Source organism: Oncorhynchus nerka, linkage group LG24 (genome assembly GCF_034236695.1).
Source record: "Oncorhynchus nerka isolate Pitt River linkage group LG24, Oner_Uvic_2.0, whole genome shotgun sequence".
NCBI classification, from domain to species: Eukaryota; Metazoa; Chordata; class Actinopteri; order Salmoniformes; family Salmonidae; genus Oncorhynchus; species Oncorhynchus nerka.
In genome coordinates, this window is record NC_088419.1 from 39,363,339 (window position 1) to 39,383,599 (window position 20,261).

The window sequence follows — 20,261 nt, forward strand, 5'->3', positions numbered from 1 at the left end:
AAAACAAACTGCGAATGTATCCAACGAGTTTGTGGAGTCACAAGCTTGATGTAGTCATTGCGTGCTGGGAATATGGTACACTAACATGCTGAACAGACCGTGCGCCATTGCGCACATTTTGATTTTGCATACCCCCAACAGACGCGATCAGGACACGCAGGTTGAAATAACAAAACAAATTATGAACCAACTATATTAATTTGGGGACAGGTCGAAACACATTTATGGCAATTTAGCTAGCTAGCTTGCTATTGCTAGCTAATTTGTCCTGGGATATAAACATTGGGTTGTTATTTTACCTGAAATGCACTAGGTCCTCTACTCCGACAATTAATCCACAGATAAAACAGTAAACAGTTAGTTTTTAGTAATCTCTCTTCCTTCAGGCTTCTTGTTTTTTGGACTTTATATGGCAGTTGGTAACCAACTTTCAGGTGCATTACCACTACCAACTAGACTGGAGTGTGGACCTCCGTTCATCTTTCAATCACCCACATGGGTATATACTCCTAAAAACCAATGAGGAGATGGGACTTTCAGCGCAACAAGCTTCACATATAGAACCAAGTTATATTTTAGCGCCTGGCTACGCAGACGGATGTGAGCAGTGTGGGTGCAATGATTGACATGTACAACATGTACAGTACCAGTCAAAAGGTTTGGAAAAGCATTCGAGGTGAAGCTGGTTGAGAGAATGACTACTTTGAATTCTCAAATATATTTTGATTTGATTAACACTTTTTTGGTTACTACATGATTCCATCGTTTTGATGTCTTCACTATTTTAATTTATTTTATTTCACCTTTATTTAACCAGGTAGGCTAGTTGAGAACAAGTTCTCATTTGCAACTGCGACCTGACCAAGATAAAGCATAGCAGTGTGAGCAGACAACAGAGTTACACATGGAGTAAACAATTAACAAGTCAATAACACAGTAGAAAAAAAGGGGAGTCTATATACATTGTGTGCAAAAGGCATGAGGTAGGCGAATAATTACAATTTTGCAGATTAACACTGGAGTGATAAATGATCAGATGGTCATGTACAGGTAGAGATATTGGTGTGCAAAAGAGCAGAAAAGTAAATAAATACAGTATGGGGATGAGGTAGGTAAAAATGGGTGGGCTATTTGCCGATAGACTATGTACAGCTGCAGCGATCGGTTAGCTGCTCAGATAGCGGATGTTTGAAGTTGGTGAGGGAGATAAAAGTCTCCAACTTCAGCGATTTTTGCAATTCGTTCCAGTCACAGGCAGCAGAGAACTGGAACGAAAGGCGGCCAAATTAGGTGTTGGCTTTAGGGATGATCAGTGAGATACACCTGCTGGAGCGCGTGCTACGGATGGGTGTTGCCATCGTGACCAGTGAACTGAGATAAGGCAGAGCTTTACCTAGCATGGACTTGTAGATGACCTGGAGCCAGTGGGTCTGGCGACAAATATGTAGCGAGGGCCAGCCGACTAGAGCGTACAAGTCGCAGTGGTGGGTGGTATAAGGTGCTTTAGTGACAAAACGGATGGCACTGTGATAAACTGCATCCAGTTTGCTGAGTAGAGTGTTGGAAGCAATTTTGTAGATGACATCGCCGAAGTCGAGGATTGGTAGGATAGTCAGTTTTACTAGGGTAAGTTTGGCGGCGTGAGTGAAGGAGGCTTTGTTGCGGAATAGAAAGCAGACTCTTGATTTGATTTTCGATTGGAGATGTTTGATATGAGTCTGGAAGGAGAGTTTACAGTCTAGCCAGACACCTAGGTACTTATAGATGTCCACATATTCAAGGTTGGAATCATCCAGGGTGGTGATGCTGGGCAGGCGTGCGGGTGCAGGCAGCGATCGGTTGAAAAGCATGCATTTGGTTTTACTAGCGTTTAAGAGCAGTTGGAGGCCATGGAAGGAGTGTTGTATGGCATTGAAGCTTGTTTGGAGGTTAGATAGCACAGTGTCCAAGGACGGGCCGGAAGTATATAGAATGGTGTCGTCTGCGTAGAGGTGGATCAGGGAATCGCCCGCAGCAAGAGCAACATCATTGATATATACAAAAAAAAAAAAAGAGTCGGCCCGAGGATTGAACCCTGTGGCACCCCCATAGAGACTTCGAGGACCGGACAGCATGCCCTCAGATTTGACACACTGAACTCTGTCTGCAAAGTAATTGGTGAACCAGGCAAGGCAGTCATCCGAAAAACCGAGGCTACTGAGTCTGCCGATAAGAATACGGTGATTGACCGAGTCGAAAGCCTTGGCAAGGTCGATGAAGACGGCTGCACAGTACTGTCTTTTATCGATGGCGGTTATGATATCGTTTAGTACCTTGAGCGTGGCTGAGGTGCACCCGTGACCGGCTCGGAAACCAGATTGCACAGCGGAGAAGGTACGGTGGGATTCGAGATGGTCAGTGACCTGTTTGTTGACTTGGCTTTCGAAGACCTTAGATAGGCAGGGCAGGATGGATATAGGTCTATAGCAGTTTGGGTCCAGGGTGTCTCCCCCTTTGAAGAGGGGGATGACTGCAGCAGCTTTCCAGTCCTTGGGGATCTCAGACGATATGAAAGAGAGGTTGAACAGGCTGGTAATAGGGGTTGCGACAATGGCGACAGATAGTTTCAGAAATAGAGGGTCCAGATTGTCAAGCCCAGCTGATTTGTACGGGTCCAGGTTTTGCAGCTCTTTCAGAACATCTGCTATCTGGATTTGGGTAAAGGAGAACCTGGAGAGGCTTGGGCGAGTAGCTGCGGGGGGGCGGAGCTGTTGGCCGAGGTTGGAGTAGCCAGGCGGAAGGCATGGCCAGCCGTTGAGAAATGCTTGAAGTTTTCGATAATCATGGATTTATCGGTGGTGACCGTGTTACCTAGCCTCAGTGCAGTGGGCAGCTATTATTCTACAATGTAGAATATAGTAAAGATATATTAAAAACCCTGAAATGAGTAGGTGTCCAAACTTTTGACTTGAGTACATTTATTTTGCAACACTCGCGGTGTGGTCAGCATTTATGTGAAATTTGTCCAAACACATATGACTTCTTTAAAATGGGGGACTAGATATATAAATTATTATATGAAATGCATGCCCAAATTCAACTGCCTGCTACTCATCCCCAGAAGATAAGATATACATATTATTAGTAGATTTGGATAGAAAACACTGAAGTTTCTAAAACTGTTTGAATCATGTCTGAGTATAACAGAACTTATTTAGCAGGTGAAACCGAGGACAAACCATTCATATATATATATATATATATATATTATTATTTTCTTTCTTTTTGAGGTCACTCTTTTCAATGCGTTTTCATTGGGAATCCAGATTTCTAAGGGACCTTCTTGCAAGTCCTATCACTTCCACTGGAAGTCAGTCTTTGGAAATTGGTTGAGGTTATTCCATTGTGTAATGAAGAAGTACAGCCATCTTGAACAAGGGTCATTTGAAGTGTACTGTTAGATAGAGGCGCGAGACCAGAAAGCATGCTACAGTTTGTTTTCTTCCTGTATTGAACACAGATCATCCAGTCTTTAATTTTATAGATTATTTACATTAATTTACAAAAGTAGTTTGAAATGTTTTGGCAAAGTTTACAGGTAACTTTTGAGATATTTTGTAGTCACGTTGAGCAAGTTGGAACCAGTGTTTTTCTGGATCAAAGGCGCCAAATAAATGGACATTTCGGATATATATATATTATACATACATACATACATACACACACACACACAGCTCAAAAAAAGGGAACACTAAAATAACACATCCTAGATCTGAATGAATTAAATATTCTTATTAAATACTTTTTTCTTTACATAGTTGAATGTGCTGACAACAAAAATCACGCTAAAATTATCAATGGAAATCATATTTATCAACCCATGGAGGTCTACAGGCTGATCCAACTTTGATGTAATGTCCTTAAAACAAGTCAAAATGAGGCTCAGTAGTGTGTGTGGCCTCCACGTGCCTGTATGACCTCCCTACCACGCCTGGGCATGCTCCTGATGAGATGGCGGATGGTCTCCTGAGGGATCTCCTCCCAGAACTGGACTAAAGCATCCGCCAACTCCTGGACAGTCTGTGGTGCAATGTGGCGTTGGTGGATGGAGCGAGACATAATGTCCCAGATGTGCTCAATTGGATTCAGGTCTGGGGAACGGGCGGGTTGGGCTATAAGCACAACCCCCGCCTGTGGACGTCAGGCCCTCATAGAGTCTGTTTCTGACCGTTTGAGCAGACACATGCACATTTGTGGCCTACTGGAGGTCATTTTGCAGGGCTCTGGCAGTGCTCCTCCTTGCACAAAGGCGGAGGTAGCGGTCCTGCTGCTGGGTTGTTATCTTCCTACGGCGTCCTCCACATCTCCTGATGTACTGGCCTGTCTCCTGGTAGCGCCTCCATGCTCTAGACACTACGCTGACAGATACAGCAAACCTTCTTGCCACAGCTCGCATTTATGTGCCATCCTGGATGAGCTGCACTACCTGAGCCACTTGTGTGGGTTGTAGACTCCGTCTCATGCTACCACTAGAGTGAAAGCACCGTCAGCATTCAAAAGTGACCAAAACATCAGCCAGGAAGCATAGGAACTGAGAAGTGGTCTGTGGTCACCACCTGCAGAACCACTCCTTTATTGGGGGTGTCTTGCTAATTGCCTATAATTTCCACCTGTTGTCCATTCCATTTGCACAACAGCATGTGACATTTATTGTCAATCAGTGTTGCTTCCTAAGTGGACAGTTTGATTTCACAGAAGTGTGATTGACTTGGAGTTACATTGTGTTGTTTAAGTGGTCCCTTTATTTTTTTGAGCAGTGTATATATAGACGGAATTAATCGAACAAAATTACCATTTGTGATAGTTAGCCTCGTTTGCTTTCGCCGAAAAGCCTTTTTGAAATCTGACATGTTGGCTGGATTCACAACGAGTGTAGCTTTAATTTGCTATCTTGCATGTGATTTAATGAAAGTTTGATTTTTATAGTAATTTATTTGAATTTGGCGCTCTGCATTTTCCCTGGCATATCCCAGAGAGGTTAAATAAAAAGGTGACAATCTGTACAGTCACCTCATGAAACATTTGATGTCAATTCCTAAAAGTTGGAAGAGAGAATAGCATCACTGTCCAAACACATATGTAGGGGAGTGTATACAGATATGCTGGATATAGGCTAAGCCCCAACACAAAAACACATGAGATACTGGAGGAGGGAGACTGAACATCCAACAATAACATCACACCAAGCACAAAACCTTATCACAGAGAAAAAAAAAAAAAACTGCCTGGCAATGTCAGATTTTCCCAGTTCCCACAGCATGACCAAGAGGCTGTGTCCGAAATGGTACCCGTTTCCCTATGGAACGGGATACTTTTTTTTACTAGAACCCATTTTTCTGACGCAACCCCATAGAAAATCCTGAAGAAAAGGTTGAGCAAACTGGGACGGGGGCTGTTGATCATAGAACACAGCAAATCTAGCATTTCACTCAAAATGTAATACATTTGCGTATGAAATATGAGTAGTGCACCAACCCTAATGATTGGCCAAACTGGAAAATTTCATAACATAACTAAGCCTAAACCTATGTTTTTCACAAAGTAAAAACACACTACCTGACAGCCCTGTTCTAACATGTCCCTGTCAATCTCCTGTTTCCCAACACTGCTCCTGCTACGGTAAATGCCGGTGTCCGGTGTGTTGAGGCACATGTTGCGCTAACACGGTTGTCCTATGATCCTCCATGCCTACCGTACCCCTGCTCTCCTTACAACAGCATTAGGGTTTCTCAACACGCCTAAAACATTCAAGGGATGCGCTGTGGCGCCACACACAGCTAACAGACAGACACGGGCACATGGCCTTTATGCCCCCACAGGCATTTACAGTTTAAGAGAAAGCATCTGAACATTTGACGGATGTAAAAGGCAAGAGATCAAGGATCCGCTTCATCAGAACTCCCAGTGAACACAAGCACATCTGAAGGGTGGTTGTTGCACAGACCCAGATTCAGCCAAGGCACTTGCAGTGGAAAGTCTGTTGAAAAAACGTTTAACTCCAGTAACAAGCTTAAACTGAGTCTCTGCAACAGGCCCGTAGTGTGGCTAGAAGTGCCTACTCTCAATACTTTAGGCCAAGATGAAAGTGTGAAGTGCCCTCCCTAAACAAACTGCTTTGAATGTTTGCACCATTTAGATGACAAATAATGGCATACATGCATTTCTCATGACTAGGTATAGTAACAAGTCCCCACCTCGAAGCCAAAATGGCAGTGTCACTGCTGCAGTGTCTCACTAAACTATTCGCAACAGTGCCAGTAGCCATTAGCTTCTATGAATATTTGAACGAGTGCTGATGCTTAATGCATTAACCCCACAAAAAATGTAATGACATTGAGGTCGCAGGTGTCTTAGCATAATTTACAGTACTAGTCAAAAGTCTGGACACCTACTCATTCAAGGGTTTTTATTTTTTTAATATATTCTACATTGTAGAATAGTGAAGACATCAAAACTATGAAATAACATATGGAATCATGTTGCAACCAAAAACAGGTTAAACAAATCAAAATAATGTTCAATTTTAGATTCTCGAAGTAGCCACCTGTTGCCTTGATAACAGTTTGCACTCTTGGCATTCTCTCAAGCAGCTTCACCTGGAATGCTTTTCCAACATTCTTGAAGGAGCTCCCACATATGTTGAGCACTTGATGGTTGCTTTTTCTTCACTCTGCGGTCCAACTCAACCCAAACCCTCTCAATTAGGTTGAGGTCGCGTGATTGTGCCAGCCAGGTCATCTGCTGCAGCACTACATCACTCTTCTTCTTGGTCAAATAGCCCTTACACAGCCTGGAGATGTGTTGGTCATTGTCCCGTTGAAAAACAAATGATAGTGGGACTAAGCGCAAACCAGATGGCATGGCGTATCGCTGCAGAATGCTGTGGTAGCCATGGTGGTTAAGTGTACCTTGAATTCTAAATAAATTGCAGACAGTACCACCAGCAAAGCACGCTCACACCTCCATGCTGCACCGTTGTAACCACACATGCCGAGAATATCCGTTCACCTACTCTGAGTCTCACAAAGACACAGCGGTTGGAACCAAAAATCACAAATTTGCACTCATCAGACCAAAAGAGATTTCCAGTCTAATGTCCATTGCTTGTGATTCTTGGCCCAAGCAAGTCTTCTTATTGGTCTCCTTTAGTAGTGGTTTCTTTGCAGCAATTCGACCACAAAGGCCTGATTCACGCAATCTCCTCTAAACAGTTGATGTTGAGATGTGTCTGTTACTTGAAGTCTGAAGCATTTATTTGGGCTGCAATTCCTCAGGCTGGCAAATATAATGAACTAAATCCTCTGCAGCAGAGGAAACTCTGGGTCTTCCTTTCATGTGGCGGTTCTCATGAGACCAGTTTCCATCAGAGCGCTTGATCGTTTTTGCGAACGCACTTGAAGAAACTTAGTCTGACATTTTCCAGATTGACTGACCAGGTCTTAAAGTAATGGACTGACATTTCTCTTTGCTTATTTGAGCTGTTCTTGACATAATATGGACTTGGTATTTTACCAAATAGGGACATCTTCTGTATTCCACCCCTGAAAGAAATTTCACAAGTTTAACAAGGCACACATGTTAATTGAAATGCATTCCTGGAGACAACCTCATGGATGAGAAAATGTCAAGTGTGCAAAGCTGTTATTAAAGCAAAGGGTGGCTATTTGAAGAATCTCATATTTTTATTTGTTTTAACACTTTGGTTACAGGGTAGCCTAGTGGTTAGAGCATTGGACTAGTAACCGAAAGGTTGCAAGTTCAAATCCCCGAGCTGACAAGGTAAGGTACAAAATCTGTCGTTCTGCCCCTGAACAGGAAGTTAACCCACTGTTCCTAGGCCGTCACTGAAAATAAGAATTTGTTCTTAACTGACTTGCCTAGTAAAATAAAGGTAAAATAAAAATAGTTTGATGGTCTTTGCTATTATTCTACAATGTAGAAAACAGTAAAAGTAAAGAAGAAACCTTGAATGAGTAGGTATCCAAACTTTTGACTGGTACTGTATGTGCATAATCAAACGAGATAAGTGTAGTGTCCCCATCAGCACATAGTATGGTATCTATAAACATTTACTCATATTGCAACAAGGAAACCAAACAGGATTATTACAGGAGGCAATGACAGTAGACACACACTGACTTGAAGTGTTCATCTCCGCTTATGTGGGGCCTACATTTAACAGGGGACAATTTATGTTGATATCTACGGTGTTCTGATACAGTCAACCCAGAAGCAAAATCAATTTATTCATCTCAAAAGTCACGCACACGATAGTCTGCGTCTGCTACTGTTGTACTAATTTTCCCCTTCAAAAGCTAGTGTAACACCGAGGGGACGTATGAAAAAGAAACCATTTCCACTGCGAAGGGAGGACTGCAAGACAGAACATAGCCAAAGGGCACTGCCGCTTTAGGGTAACACTAAACACATGCAAACGGCTGTGACCTCACTTCCTTTGACGTCAGCAGTCTTGGTGGGGGATGGGAGAGGCAGAAGGCAGTAAAACTAGCCCCCCTCCCATCGCTGTCTCTCACTAAGCGATCCTAGTAATTTTCATAGGACAAACACGCACAACCTTTTCCTGCTCAAAATACACCCCAGTTACGTAGACAAAGATAAAAGACACCCTTCCCTGTCTCCTAAAGCAGGCTTTACTTTCAAAACTGTTTATCTCCAAAGTACACTAAAAAGCTACAGATGGTAAATCACAACATTCTTGTCCACCTCCCCCCCCACACACACACACACACACACACACACACACACACACACACACACACACACAAAAAGCCAGCCAGCTAGCGTTGCTCACCTCTAAAATGCATGAGGGCCACAGGCTGGAAAGGCCCATTTGAGTTGGGTGAATCCAGAACCATCGCACTGGCAGCTCTAGTACATGTCAACATCTAGGGGCTGGGGTAGAAGAGATAGCGATAGCCCAGGCTAAGTCGAGGAGCCAGCCTCCATTTTAGCATCAAACACTCAGAGCAGAAAATAAAGCTCTGCCCTGCTGCTGGAGGGAACAGACTAGTTAGTGATGTCATCCATCTAGGAAGGAGCCCGATTGGCCAACCTGGGTCACATGGGGAAGGCTGTCAGAATGCATAACCATGAGGCAGGGGATTGGCTAGTGGGCTGAGGCAGGGGATTGGCTGGTGGGCTGGGGCAGGACCTTTGCTGTGATTGGAGCAGAGGCTAATGGTCTGGCTAACTGAGGCACAGCTAACCTTTCCCCTCATTTATTTTTTATTTCCCTCAGGCTCACACGTCTACCCTACAATAAATTACATTCCCAACAAGCAGAGTTTTTGGCTTATCCTAATACATATCACCTCCCTTATCTTCACTCCAGGAAAAGCATAGAGTCCATTGATACATCATAGAAAGGTCAGGTCTATTCACACACTGACATTTTTAGGCTCTATCTGGCCTTTCTGGAGCCACAACACCTGGATTTCCCCTCAAACATCACACAATGAGAGTGAACAATTAGAGATGTGAAAAATAACCAACACTTGAAGGGAAGCATTGATTATCATTCAGTAAAAGGCTGTTATTAAACACAGAATTCACTGCTGACGTGTGTGTGTGTGTGTGTGTGGACAGATGGCCCAGGTGTGAGAAACAGGAAGCCAAGATTATACAAAAAACAGGAAGCCAGTGAACGAGTGTGCTCTGCCTCAGCTGCTCTCCCAGAGTGAGTAGTTACAGTGCTTAACACCAACGCAATGTCCCCATCTGCACCACATAGTGCACACACAGCAATGGCTCACATCCGTCTATTGTTCTTAAGTTGTGAATCAGACTTTTCTGCTTTATAAGACTTTGACACGAGTGTAGACTGACTAACCACGTTCATTGTAAGAGCCAAGTTTCATGTTTTTAATGTCACATGCACAATTACAGCAAATTGCCTTTCTTGCTCGTGCTTTCCCAACAATGCAGTAATCAATCTGTAGTACTATAAAAAAATGAATACATACATAAAGTAGAACAAAAACACAAGAGATAGAAATAAAAGCCTGAGAAAGTAAGCTACAGTGTATACAAGTTCAGTTCCAATACCATATTTACAACGTGCAGGGACACTGGAGTGATAGAGGTTGATACTGTATGCATGCATGCATAGGGGTAAGGTGACTACGCATCAGGATATGATAAAAAGAGTAGCATCAGTATATGATAAAAAGAGTAGCATCAGTGTATTTGATGACTGTATGCGAGTGTGAGCAAATTTAGCGAGTGTGTTGGAGTGTCAGTGTGACTGTGCGAGTGAGTGTGTAGTGTGCGCGTATGGAGTGAGAGTGCATAGAGAAAATAAAATAGAAGAGTCGATGTATTCCTCCTACTGTGGTTGATGACCTAAGTCCTTAGGTGAAGTTAGTCATAATGCATCCAGTGAAGAGAAAACACCCCAACTCTAAGCGGGACTTCTTGGCTTTGTTTGTAACAGGTAAAACATAACTTGACCCATCAGGTTATTAGCTGCTGAATGTTTTCAGTCTGAACTTTGTAGGTCCTGGGCTGGGTGGCTACAGGAAGGTGTGAGGAAGCATTGATGTTGCTATTGACTCATTTCTCAAGTTATTGATAGAGACCTGCAGCCTTGTCCTTTGTTAACTACATTTGGAGCTCCATCTGTTCTGCTCAGTCTCACCAAACATAAAGCAGATGTTGTAGCACTCTCATGCCGTGGACAGATTTGACTCAATTGGAAATCCTCCAAACGAGTCCACTCACTATCATCCCACTGTCTAGTCATGGGGCATTCTCTGAAGAGCTGTTGTTCTTCTGATACAGACCAAATAAGCGCACCCCTGCGTGAACGAACACACTTTCTCTCCAGCGGTCTGCAGTTATCCTCTAAACTCTACTTTGGCACACGTAACCAGGCTCCAGTTATTTATAAACTCAGCCTCTACATCTGTGCAGAACGACGGGGTTGATCTTGTGACTGACTCTGGCTATTAACGTTAACAAAGTCTGTTTTGTAGCGATTTCAAAGAGGAGTCAACGACAGGAATTGAAGACTGAGACCGCTGACCCTCGAGGTTCTACTGACCTCGATTACTGAACTTGAAGCTATTTATCATCCAGCCAAGTCAGTGAACTTTATTCACTATGAGACCACAGTTCCCATTCCCCCCAACAGAGGGAGACGGAGCGTGAGAAACTATTCCTCCCAGGACAGTTCCTCTTTCCACACTATCACCAGCTGTTTGTTCGTTCACTACCTTTTGGCAAACACTTACAGCTGGAGAGTTGAGGTGAATTTTTAAATAATTTTTTAAAGGCACCCGTCTGAAACGCTGTGGTGTTGCTGTCCCCCAAAACAGCATGTTTGTCATGCTTATCAATTATCCTGCGACTGTGGAACAGCTCTTTTCAAGCATTAATCACCAAATGAACACGATGCATACTGCATCTTCCACTCAGCAATAATGTGAGGTGGCATCAGGCATCTTTTCCTGCCTATAGACTGCTGTCCAAAAGAGGCACTTACTAGAAGAACTAACTTTCCAAAAGCAGCCCTCTACTACTTCATGTAGCCCAAGTCTCCAGAGTGAGCACTTTGGTAAAGCTCTGAAAACAAGCCTTTCCTGACTGCCTGTCAGGACAGGACCACTGACAACATCCATGGCCCATGGGACAATACTTGGAGAAGCCCTCGTTGCTGGGCCGCTGGACGTGCCCAGCTGTTATCACGAATCAAAGCTTATGGAATGTGTTGTAAAGACCATAGTAAAACCAAGATAAAAGGTCCTCCATGATCAGAGAAAACAGTCCTTTGTGTCTGACAATGTAGGCTGTCCAGTGTTTCCCAAGTATTAAAATTTAGCAGCGGTGGCTCTAAAGAGACAAGCTTTTAAATGGATAGTCGTTAGCTCAAATGACTTGAAGTCTATAAGAACAGCTAGCATATCAATGCGCTAACAAGCAATTCACTAACCCTAGCAGCCATGCACCCCCCAAACCATTGCCACCGTTGCTGAAATAAATCCCAGAGGGAAGCACTGCGGTCTGACAGAAGACATAGGGAAGAATGAGAGGTGAATACAGGTCATGACACCATATCACTACTGAGGTAGCTGGCTTGGTTGGCAACTGTAACAAGGCAACTGTGGTGTGTGTGTGTGTGTGTTCGGCTGGATTGTTGCCAAAGCTCCAGTCTAGACTGAGTTGAAGCCAGATAGCGGCTCTCTACTTTGCCCTAGAGAGGTTTGGTGGTTCAGGTTATGGTAGATTAGCATGGAGAGGATCCACACAGTGGTCCAAACACAGCTACATTAAAACTCTAGAAGCTCCTAAACACTCTGCAAGACTGCATCATCTCTCCTGTAAAATCCACTGGATTTGCACACTGTGCACTTTCCACATCTTTAAAAGTTTGGCCATGGAGAGGCAACTTAGTGCCAGTCACTCAAAGTAGTAACATGATAGCATAGCATTGGACATTCATCTGCCAGTGCTGACATTTTCCATGAGAGGAGCAGGGGATGAGAGGTGGGTTGCAGTTGTACACTGTAGCTCCCTGCCAGCCACCCGCTTATCTAGGCACTGGCAGCATCCTGAAACACAAGGACCCACAGCATTAAAGCCTTATCTCTGGATTTTCCCTAAATATAGACACTTGGGTTAAATCAAGCAGTCAGTCACTTACATTTAATGTTACCATGGCTTGCGCAACACCGTGGCGGTGCGTTTTATAGCAGGGCAGTGTGGATTTTCAGACACACACACAGAGAGAGAAGAGAGGGATAGACATGGTGTGATTTACATCAGATAAGAATGCAAGCAGACTGAGATGGCAGGCAGCTATGTTAAGGCTGAACTTAAAGGCTAAGCCAAGGCCAGGGGACAGGCATCAGTAAGGTGGGCTGGGAAACCAAACCGTACCAAGCCTATACATGGTTCTGTCCTGAGAGACAGGACTAGTTGACTAGTCAATCAAAAGTGGTTCAAAAGGGTTGGGAAATCTTCTGTTAGTATCGGATATTGAAGATGGCGACGACATCGTGATGTGACAGACGATGTATAGCCCATTTCAACTTGACCAGCACCACGCAGTAAGGAGCTGACCGGGCAGCGCACAGCAGGGCCATGCCAAGTGGCCTATTTCTTTGCTATAGACTGCATAATCTATTATTTCAAGATGTTAAACAATTTACAGAATGCAAGAGAACAATGTAGACAGATGTAAGATTTACACCAAGCCATGCAAAATGTCCAGTCAAACCTCCCCCCACTCCCTCTCTGAATGTTGGAAGATCTGGGTCATATAGCCAGAGACAAATTTGGTATTTTCTCTCCATTAGACATGAATATGACTTCGGTTTTTTATGCATGCTGGCTTTGTCCCGCCACGCTACCTCATGATCAAACAATGAATTATCTAACAGAGTTCTAGGCTATAAGAAAGTTAAGTTGTTTATGAATAACATAAAAACATGATTGGCCTAAGGTAATAATGAGAGCGGTAGAACAAACAAGAGCAAGATTGAAAAATCTAAAGATAGTTTGAACAAACCTTACAGTTGAAAGCCTAGTCTATTATACAATAAATTATTCATGCACCCCTCATTGCTGTTGTGAACAAAATGGCCAAAAGCCTAATCCTACTAAAAAAACAGCCTATCAAAAGCATTAAGTTAGTTATGAAAAGTAATTCTCAAATAAGCTATTCTAATAAAGTGTTTAATGTCCTAAAGTTGCAGCTTTCAAAATGGGAACAATTGTAAAAGTCAGAGTCTACAGGTGATTCTCTCTCACAGCTTTATTTTGAATGACAAATATTACAGGCAACAAGAAGTGAAATTGAGCAAACAAGATCAACATGGAAAAAGCTAATGAGAAGTCAAAAGATACAGCTGAGTAAAGCTTATGAAAAGACACATGTAGAGTAGGCCTATTTCCATTGCCTATTGTTAGCAATGTACCTATTGTTAGCAATGTAGGCTACAATATATAGAAGCCCAGGCCTAATAAGAATGTAAAATTAGTCAGCGATGGGAATTATTTAATAGTTATCCAGTTCTGGGGACAGCAGAGTTGCGTGCTCTGCAGATGGGAACCTTGATGATTTTAGCTGCCTTTCCCCCTCCCGCTCTAATTTAAATTATATATATATATATATATATATACTGCTCAAAAAAATAAAGGGAACACTAAAATAACATCCTAGATCTGAATGAATGAAATATTCTTATTAAATATTTTTTTCTTTACATTGTTGAATGTGCTGACAACAAAATCACACAAAAATTATCAATGGAAATCAAATTGATCAACCCACGGAGGTCTGGATTTGGAGTCACACTCAAAATTAAAGTGCAAAACCACACTACAGGCTGATCCAACTTTGATGTAATGTCCTTAAAACAAGTCAAAATGAGGCTCAGTAGTGTGTGAACTCTACGTGCCCGTATAACTTTCCTACAACGCCTGGGCATGCTCCTGATGAGATGGCAGATGGTCTCCTGAGGGATCTCCTCCCAGACCTGGACTAAAGCATCCGCCAACTCCTGGACAGTCTGTGGTGCAACGTGGCGTTGGTGGATGGAGCGAGACATGATGTCCCAGATCTGATCAATTGGATTCAGGTCTGGGGAACGGGCGGGCCCAGTCCATAGCATCAATGCCTTCCTTTTGCAGGAACTGCTGACACACTCCAGCCACAGGAGGTCTAGCATTGTCTTGCATTAGGAGGATCCCAGGACCAACCGCACCAGCATATGGTCTCACAAGGGGTCTGAGGATCTCATCTCGGTACCTAATGGCAGTCAGGCTACCTCTGGCGAGCACATGGAGGGCTGTGCGGCCCCCAAAGAAATGCCACCCCACACCATGACTGACCCACCGCCAAACCGGTCATGCTGGAGGATGTTGCAGGCAGCAGAATGTTCTCATTTACATTACATTTAAGTCATTTAGCAGACGCTCTTATCCAGAGCGACTTACAAATTGGTGCGTTCACCTTATGACATCCAGTGGAACTGCCACTTTACAATAGTGCATCTAAATCTTTTAAAGGGGGGGGGGGGGGGGGGAGGATTACTTTATCCTATCCTAGGTATTCCTTAAAGAGGTGGGGTTTCAGGTGTCTCCGGAAGGTTCTCCACTGTGAACCTGCTTTCGTCTGTGAAGAGCACAGGGCGCCAGTGGCGAATTTGCCAAACTTGGTGTTCTCTGGCAAATGCCAAACGTCCTGCAAGGTGTTGGGCTGTAAGCACAACCCCCACCTGTGGACGTCGGGCCCTCATACCACCCTCATGGAGTCTATTTCTGACCGTTTGAGCAGACACATGCACATTTGTGGCCTGCTGGAGGTAATTTTGCAGGGCTCTGGCAGTGCTCCTCCTGCTCCTCCTTGCACAAAGGCGGAGGTAGCGGTCCTGCTGCTGGGTTGTTACCTTCCTACGGCGTCCTCCACATCTCCTGATGTACTGGCCTGTCTCCTGGTAGCGCCTCCATGCTCTAGACACTACGCTGACAGACACAGCAAACCTTCTTGCCACAGCTCGCATTGATGTGCCATCCTGGATGAGCTGCACTACCTGAGCCACTTGTGTGGGTTGTAGACTCCGTCTCATGCTACCACTAGAGTGAAAGCACCGCCAGCATTCAAAAGTGACCAAAACATCAGCCAGGAAGCATAGGAACTGAGAAGTGGTCACCACCTGCAGAACCACTCCTTTATTGGGGGTGTCTTGCTAATTGCCTATAATTTCCACCTGTTGTCTATTCCATTTGCACAACAGCATGTGACATTTATTGTCAATCAGTGTTGCTTCCTAAGTGGACAGTTTGATTTCACAGAAGTGTGATTGACTTGGAGTTACATTGTGTTGTTTAAGTGGTCCCTTTATTTTTTTGAGCAGTGTACACACACACACACACATTAAACAGATTTTAGTGAGTTACAATTCATAAAAGGACATTCATTAGGTCCTAATCTATGGATGTCACAAGACTAGGAACACAGATATGCATCGGTTGGTCACCAAAAAAAAACAAAGTAGGTGGGTGGATCAGAAACCAGTCAGTATCTGGTGTCCACCATTTGCCTCATGCAGCATGAAACATCTCCTTCACAGAGGTGATCAAAGCTGTTGATTTTGGCCTGTGGAATGTTGTCCCACTCCTCTTCAAAAAGGTTGTGCGAAGTTGCTGGATATCGGCAGGAACTGGAACACACTGTCGTACACGTCAATCCAGAGCATCCCAAACATGCTCAATGTGTGAAATGTCTGGTGAGTGTGCAGGCCATGGAAGAACAGGGACATTTTCAGCTTACAGGAATTGTGTACAGATCCTTATGACATGGGGCTGTGCATTATCATGCTGAAACATGCAATGCCGGTGGTTGAATGGGCCCTCAGGATCTCATCACAGTATCTCTGTGCATTCAAACTGCCATCGATAAAACGGAATTGTGTTTGTTGTTCGTAGCTTATGCCTGCCCATAACCCCACCATGGGCACTCTGTTCACAATAGCAAACCGCTTGCCCACAACACCATACAAGTGGTCTGCGGTTGAGAAGCCGGTTGGACGTACTGCCAAATTCTCTAAAACGACGTTGGAGGCGGCATATGGTAGAGGAATGAACATACCAGTCTCTGGCAACAGCTCTGGTGGACATTCCTGCAGTCAGCATACCAATTGCATGCTCGCTCAAAACTTGAGATATCTGTGGCATTGTGTTGTGTGTCAAAACAGCACATTTTAGAATGGCCTTTCATTGTCCTCATCACAAGGTGCACCTGTGTAATGATAATTCTGTTTAATCAGCTATGCCACAACTGTCAGGTGGACGGATTATCTTGGCAAAGGAGAAATGCTCACGAACAGGGAAGCAAACAAATTTGTGCACAAAACTTGAGAAATAAGCTTATAGTTTGTAACATTTCAGCAAACATGTATTTCAGCTCATAAAACATGGGATCAACACTTTACATGTTGTGTTTATATTTTTGTTCAGTCCAGATAATCTGCTTTTACCTAACAGAGTGACACAAAATAGGTCTTAGAATAAACTGTTTAGAGCTAGGCGATATGGCCTAAAAATAATCTCGATTTTAAAAAAACTTCCAGACGATTCACAATATCTTGACTTTAATGTTCTCCAAATAAGCTTTGCTGTACAATTAAAATGTCAAATACACTGCATTTCAAACAGTCAGCAATAATCTAAATTATTTCAGGGCCTGTGAAATACTACCCAAGCTAAATATAAGCCTTCCACAAACATAATACCTTTCAATAATTTAATCAAAATAGTTTAACCCGTCTTTTTTGCAATAGTCACTGATCTGGCTTTCAAGTTAGTCTACGAAAATGCCCTTACTTACAAATTTAACCAAAACTATGCATAACGCACATTCACTAATAATGACTAACTTCTTGTTGCAGGTGTTTTAGAAAACTAACACAGGTCTCAAACAATCTCAAGCTCGTGTGCTAGTGAGTAGCCAGCTAATCTTTATATGTCAAGTTTAGCCAATCATTTTTATCCATTTGCTAGCTAACAAGGCAGAGCAGTTGAATTGTTATGAACACACTTCAGTGTCTCCCTAACTGTTTAAACAGCATATTAGCCTGTCCACTTTGTTCAGATGTTGAAATTAAGGGGCCTAGCTTATTTCTAAGAATGAGTTGCCAATTCCTTATATAAAATTGTGTTCTGTGTTTATTGCACATTTATTAAAACAGAATAGACAGCTAGTATAACAGTCATTGGCTAAAATGCAGCTACTGGTACCACAACACTGCACGTAACAAACCTCGCATTCATTTTCCAGAAGCAATGTTCATTGATGCTCCCATTTGAGTAGTTTCTGCTCTGAGTGCAATTTGAGTAGTTGAAAATAAAAGGGTCTCGTTAGAGAGGTTCACTTCTCTAACACAGTAAAATAATGTCTCCATTTGTTTCGGTGTCTATATGACCAATTATGTTGGACCAAACCTGATAGACCTGAGAGTTCAGTGTGTCAAATCAGAGGGCCTGTTGTCCGGGCCTCTGGCAGTCTCTATGGGGGTGCCACAGGGTTCAATTATTGGGCCGACTCTCTTCTCCGTATACATCAATGATGTCGCTCTTGCTGCTGGTGAGTCTCTGATCCACCTCTACGCAGACGACACCATTCTGTATACTTCTGGCCCTTCTTTGGACACTGTGTTTTACAACCCTCCAGACGAGCTTCAATGCCATACAACTCTCCTTCCGTGGCCTCCAATTGCTCTTAAATACAGGTAAAACCAAATGCATGCAACCGATCGCTAACTGGACCTGCCTGTCCAGCATCACTACTCTGGACGGTTCTGACATAGAAAATGTGGACAAATACAAATACCTAGGTGTCTGGTTAGACTGGAAACTCTCCTTCCAGACTCACATTAAGCATCTCCAATCCAAAGTGAAATCTAGATTTGGCTTCCTATTTGGCAAACAAAGCGTCCTTCACTCATGCTACCAAACATACCCTCATAAAACTGACCATCCTACCGATCCTCGACTTCGGCGATGTCATTTACAAAATATCCTCCAATACCCTACTTAATAAATTGGATGCAGTCTATCACAGTGCCATCCGTTTTGTCACCAAAGCCCCATATACTACCCACCACTGCGACCTGTACGCACTCGTTGGCTGGCCCTCGCTTCATACTAGTCGCCAAACCCACTGGCTCCAGGTCATCTACAAGACCCTGCTAGGTAAAGTCCCCCCTTATCTCAACTCGCTGGTCACCATAGCAGCACCCACCTGTAGCACGCACTCCAGCAAGTATATCTCTCTGGTCACCCCCAAAACCAATTCTTCCTTTGGCCGCCTCTCCTTCCAGTTCTCTGCTGCCAATGGCTGGAACAAACTACAAAAATCTCTGAAACTGGAAACGCTTACCTCCCTCACTAGCTTTAAGCACCAGCTGTCAGAGCAGCTCACAGATTACTGCACCTGTACATAGCCCATCTATAATTTAGCCCAAACAACTACCTCTTCCCCTACTGTATTAATTTATTTAGCTCCTTTGCACCCCATTATTTCAATTTCTACTTTGCACATTCTTCCACTGCAAATCTACCATTCTAGTGTTTTACTTGCTATATTGCATTTACTTCCCCACCCTGGCCTTTTTTTTGCCTTCGTATATAGACTTATTTTTCTACTGTATTATTGACTGTATGCTTGTTTTACTCCATGTGTAACTCTGTTGTTGTAGGTGTCGACCTGCTTTGCTTTATCTTGGCCAGGTCGCAATTGTAAATGAGAACTTGTTCTCAACTTGCCTACCTGGTTAAATAATAAAGGTTAAAAAAAAAAGAGTAAAAACTCAAAATGCAAATAGCGAGTTGAAACCGCTTGTCAGAGGAAGAAGTGATCTCCCATCTTTGTTGCTGTGAGTGGCAGGTTAGAGGCTTGGTGTGTGTGTGTAAACAAAGAGGAAGAGGTGAAGCGAGAGGTTTCAATCTCACAAAAATCTGCACAACAATAAGCCCAATGCATTTCTATGGGCTTCTTCTGGACCTAAGCTTGCAGCCACCCTTCCCGCCTTTGGGACAACGACTTCCATTGTTAGGGTGGAGACATGCGCATCTCATCATTATATACAGATCTCTGACGTAAATGGGAAGGTGCACACCTCAGAAGGAGCGAAGGAGGCGAGACCAAAAACATGTGAACAAGTGGCTCATAAATAAAAAATTAAATTAAAAAATGATTCTTGCAATACAGGCATTTGACATATCGTCAAAAACGCATTTATTTAACTCGATATATCCCCCAGCCCCAACTAGCCTAGGCTAGTAGTGGCGTACTACGCAGTCATACTTTTGAAGGCAAAAGAATGGGCTGCATTACAGCAAGGCAAGGAATAGACTAGATTAGGTCCAGTCATACCTTTGAAGGCGGGCAGCTTTTGCAGCTCTCTGTTGTTGCTGAGGCTGAAGCGGGATGAGCTCTGCCTCTTGTCCTTCTTGACAGGCATCTGGGAACCCAGCTGCTTGCCCTTCAGCAGCTGAGTGGTAGGAGGGACACTGTTACTGCCTTTTCTGTTGGAGCCCTGCTGTATGAAGGGAGGGAAAGAGTAGAGGTGGATCAGAGCATGCACCTGGGTTTGTTCATGAGACACCAAACGAAAAAAAAAAAAAAAGACAAACGGGGAGGGAATATTCATTTCAAAAGGTTTTAGCACAACCCAGTGTTGTCCCCAATCTCCCCTAGG

General features: G+C 43.5%; 1 protein-coding gene across 4 annotated transcripts in view; it reads right to left on the reverse strand.

Annotated features, from left to right (window-relative positions):
• The window catches only part of LOC115107967 (serine/threonine-protein phosphatase 2A 56 kDa regulatory subunit gamma isoform-like), a 40,354-nt gene that overhangs the window by 16,395 nt on the left and 3,698 nt on the right, over positions 1–20,261 (reverse strand). The window contains exon 3 of one of the 4 annotated variants that reach the window (XM_029631796.2): positions 19,937–20,099. In XM_029631796.2, the coding sequence (XP_029487656.2) occupies positions 19,937–20,024 (88 nt within the window). In that variant the 5' untranslated portion in view covers positions 20,025–20,099. Of the gene's footprint in view, positions 1–8,851; positions 9,056–19,936; positions 20,103–20,261 lie in introns of those variants that run through there. The other 3 variants (XM_065008889.1, XM_029631797.1, XM_029631798.2) reach the window with 3 other exon arrangements.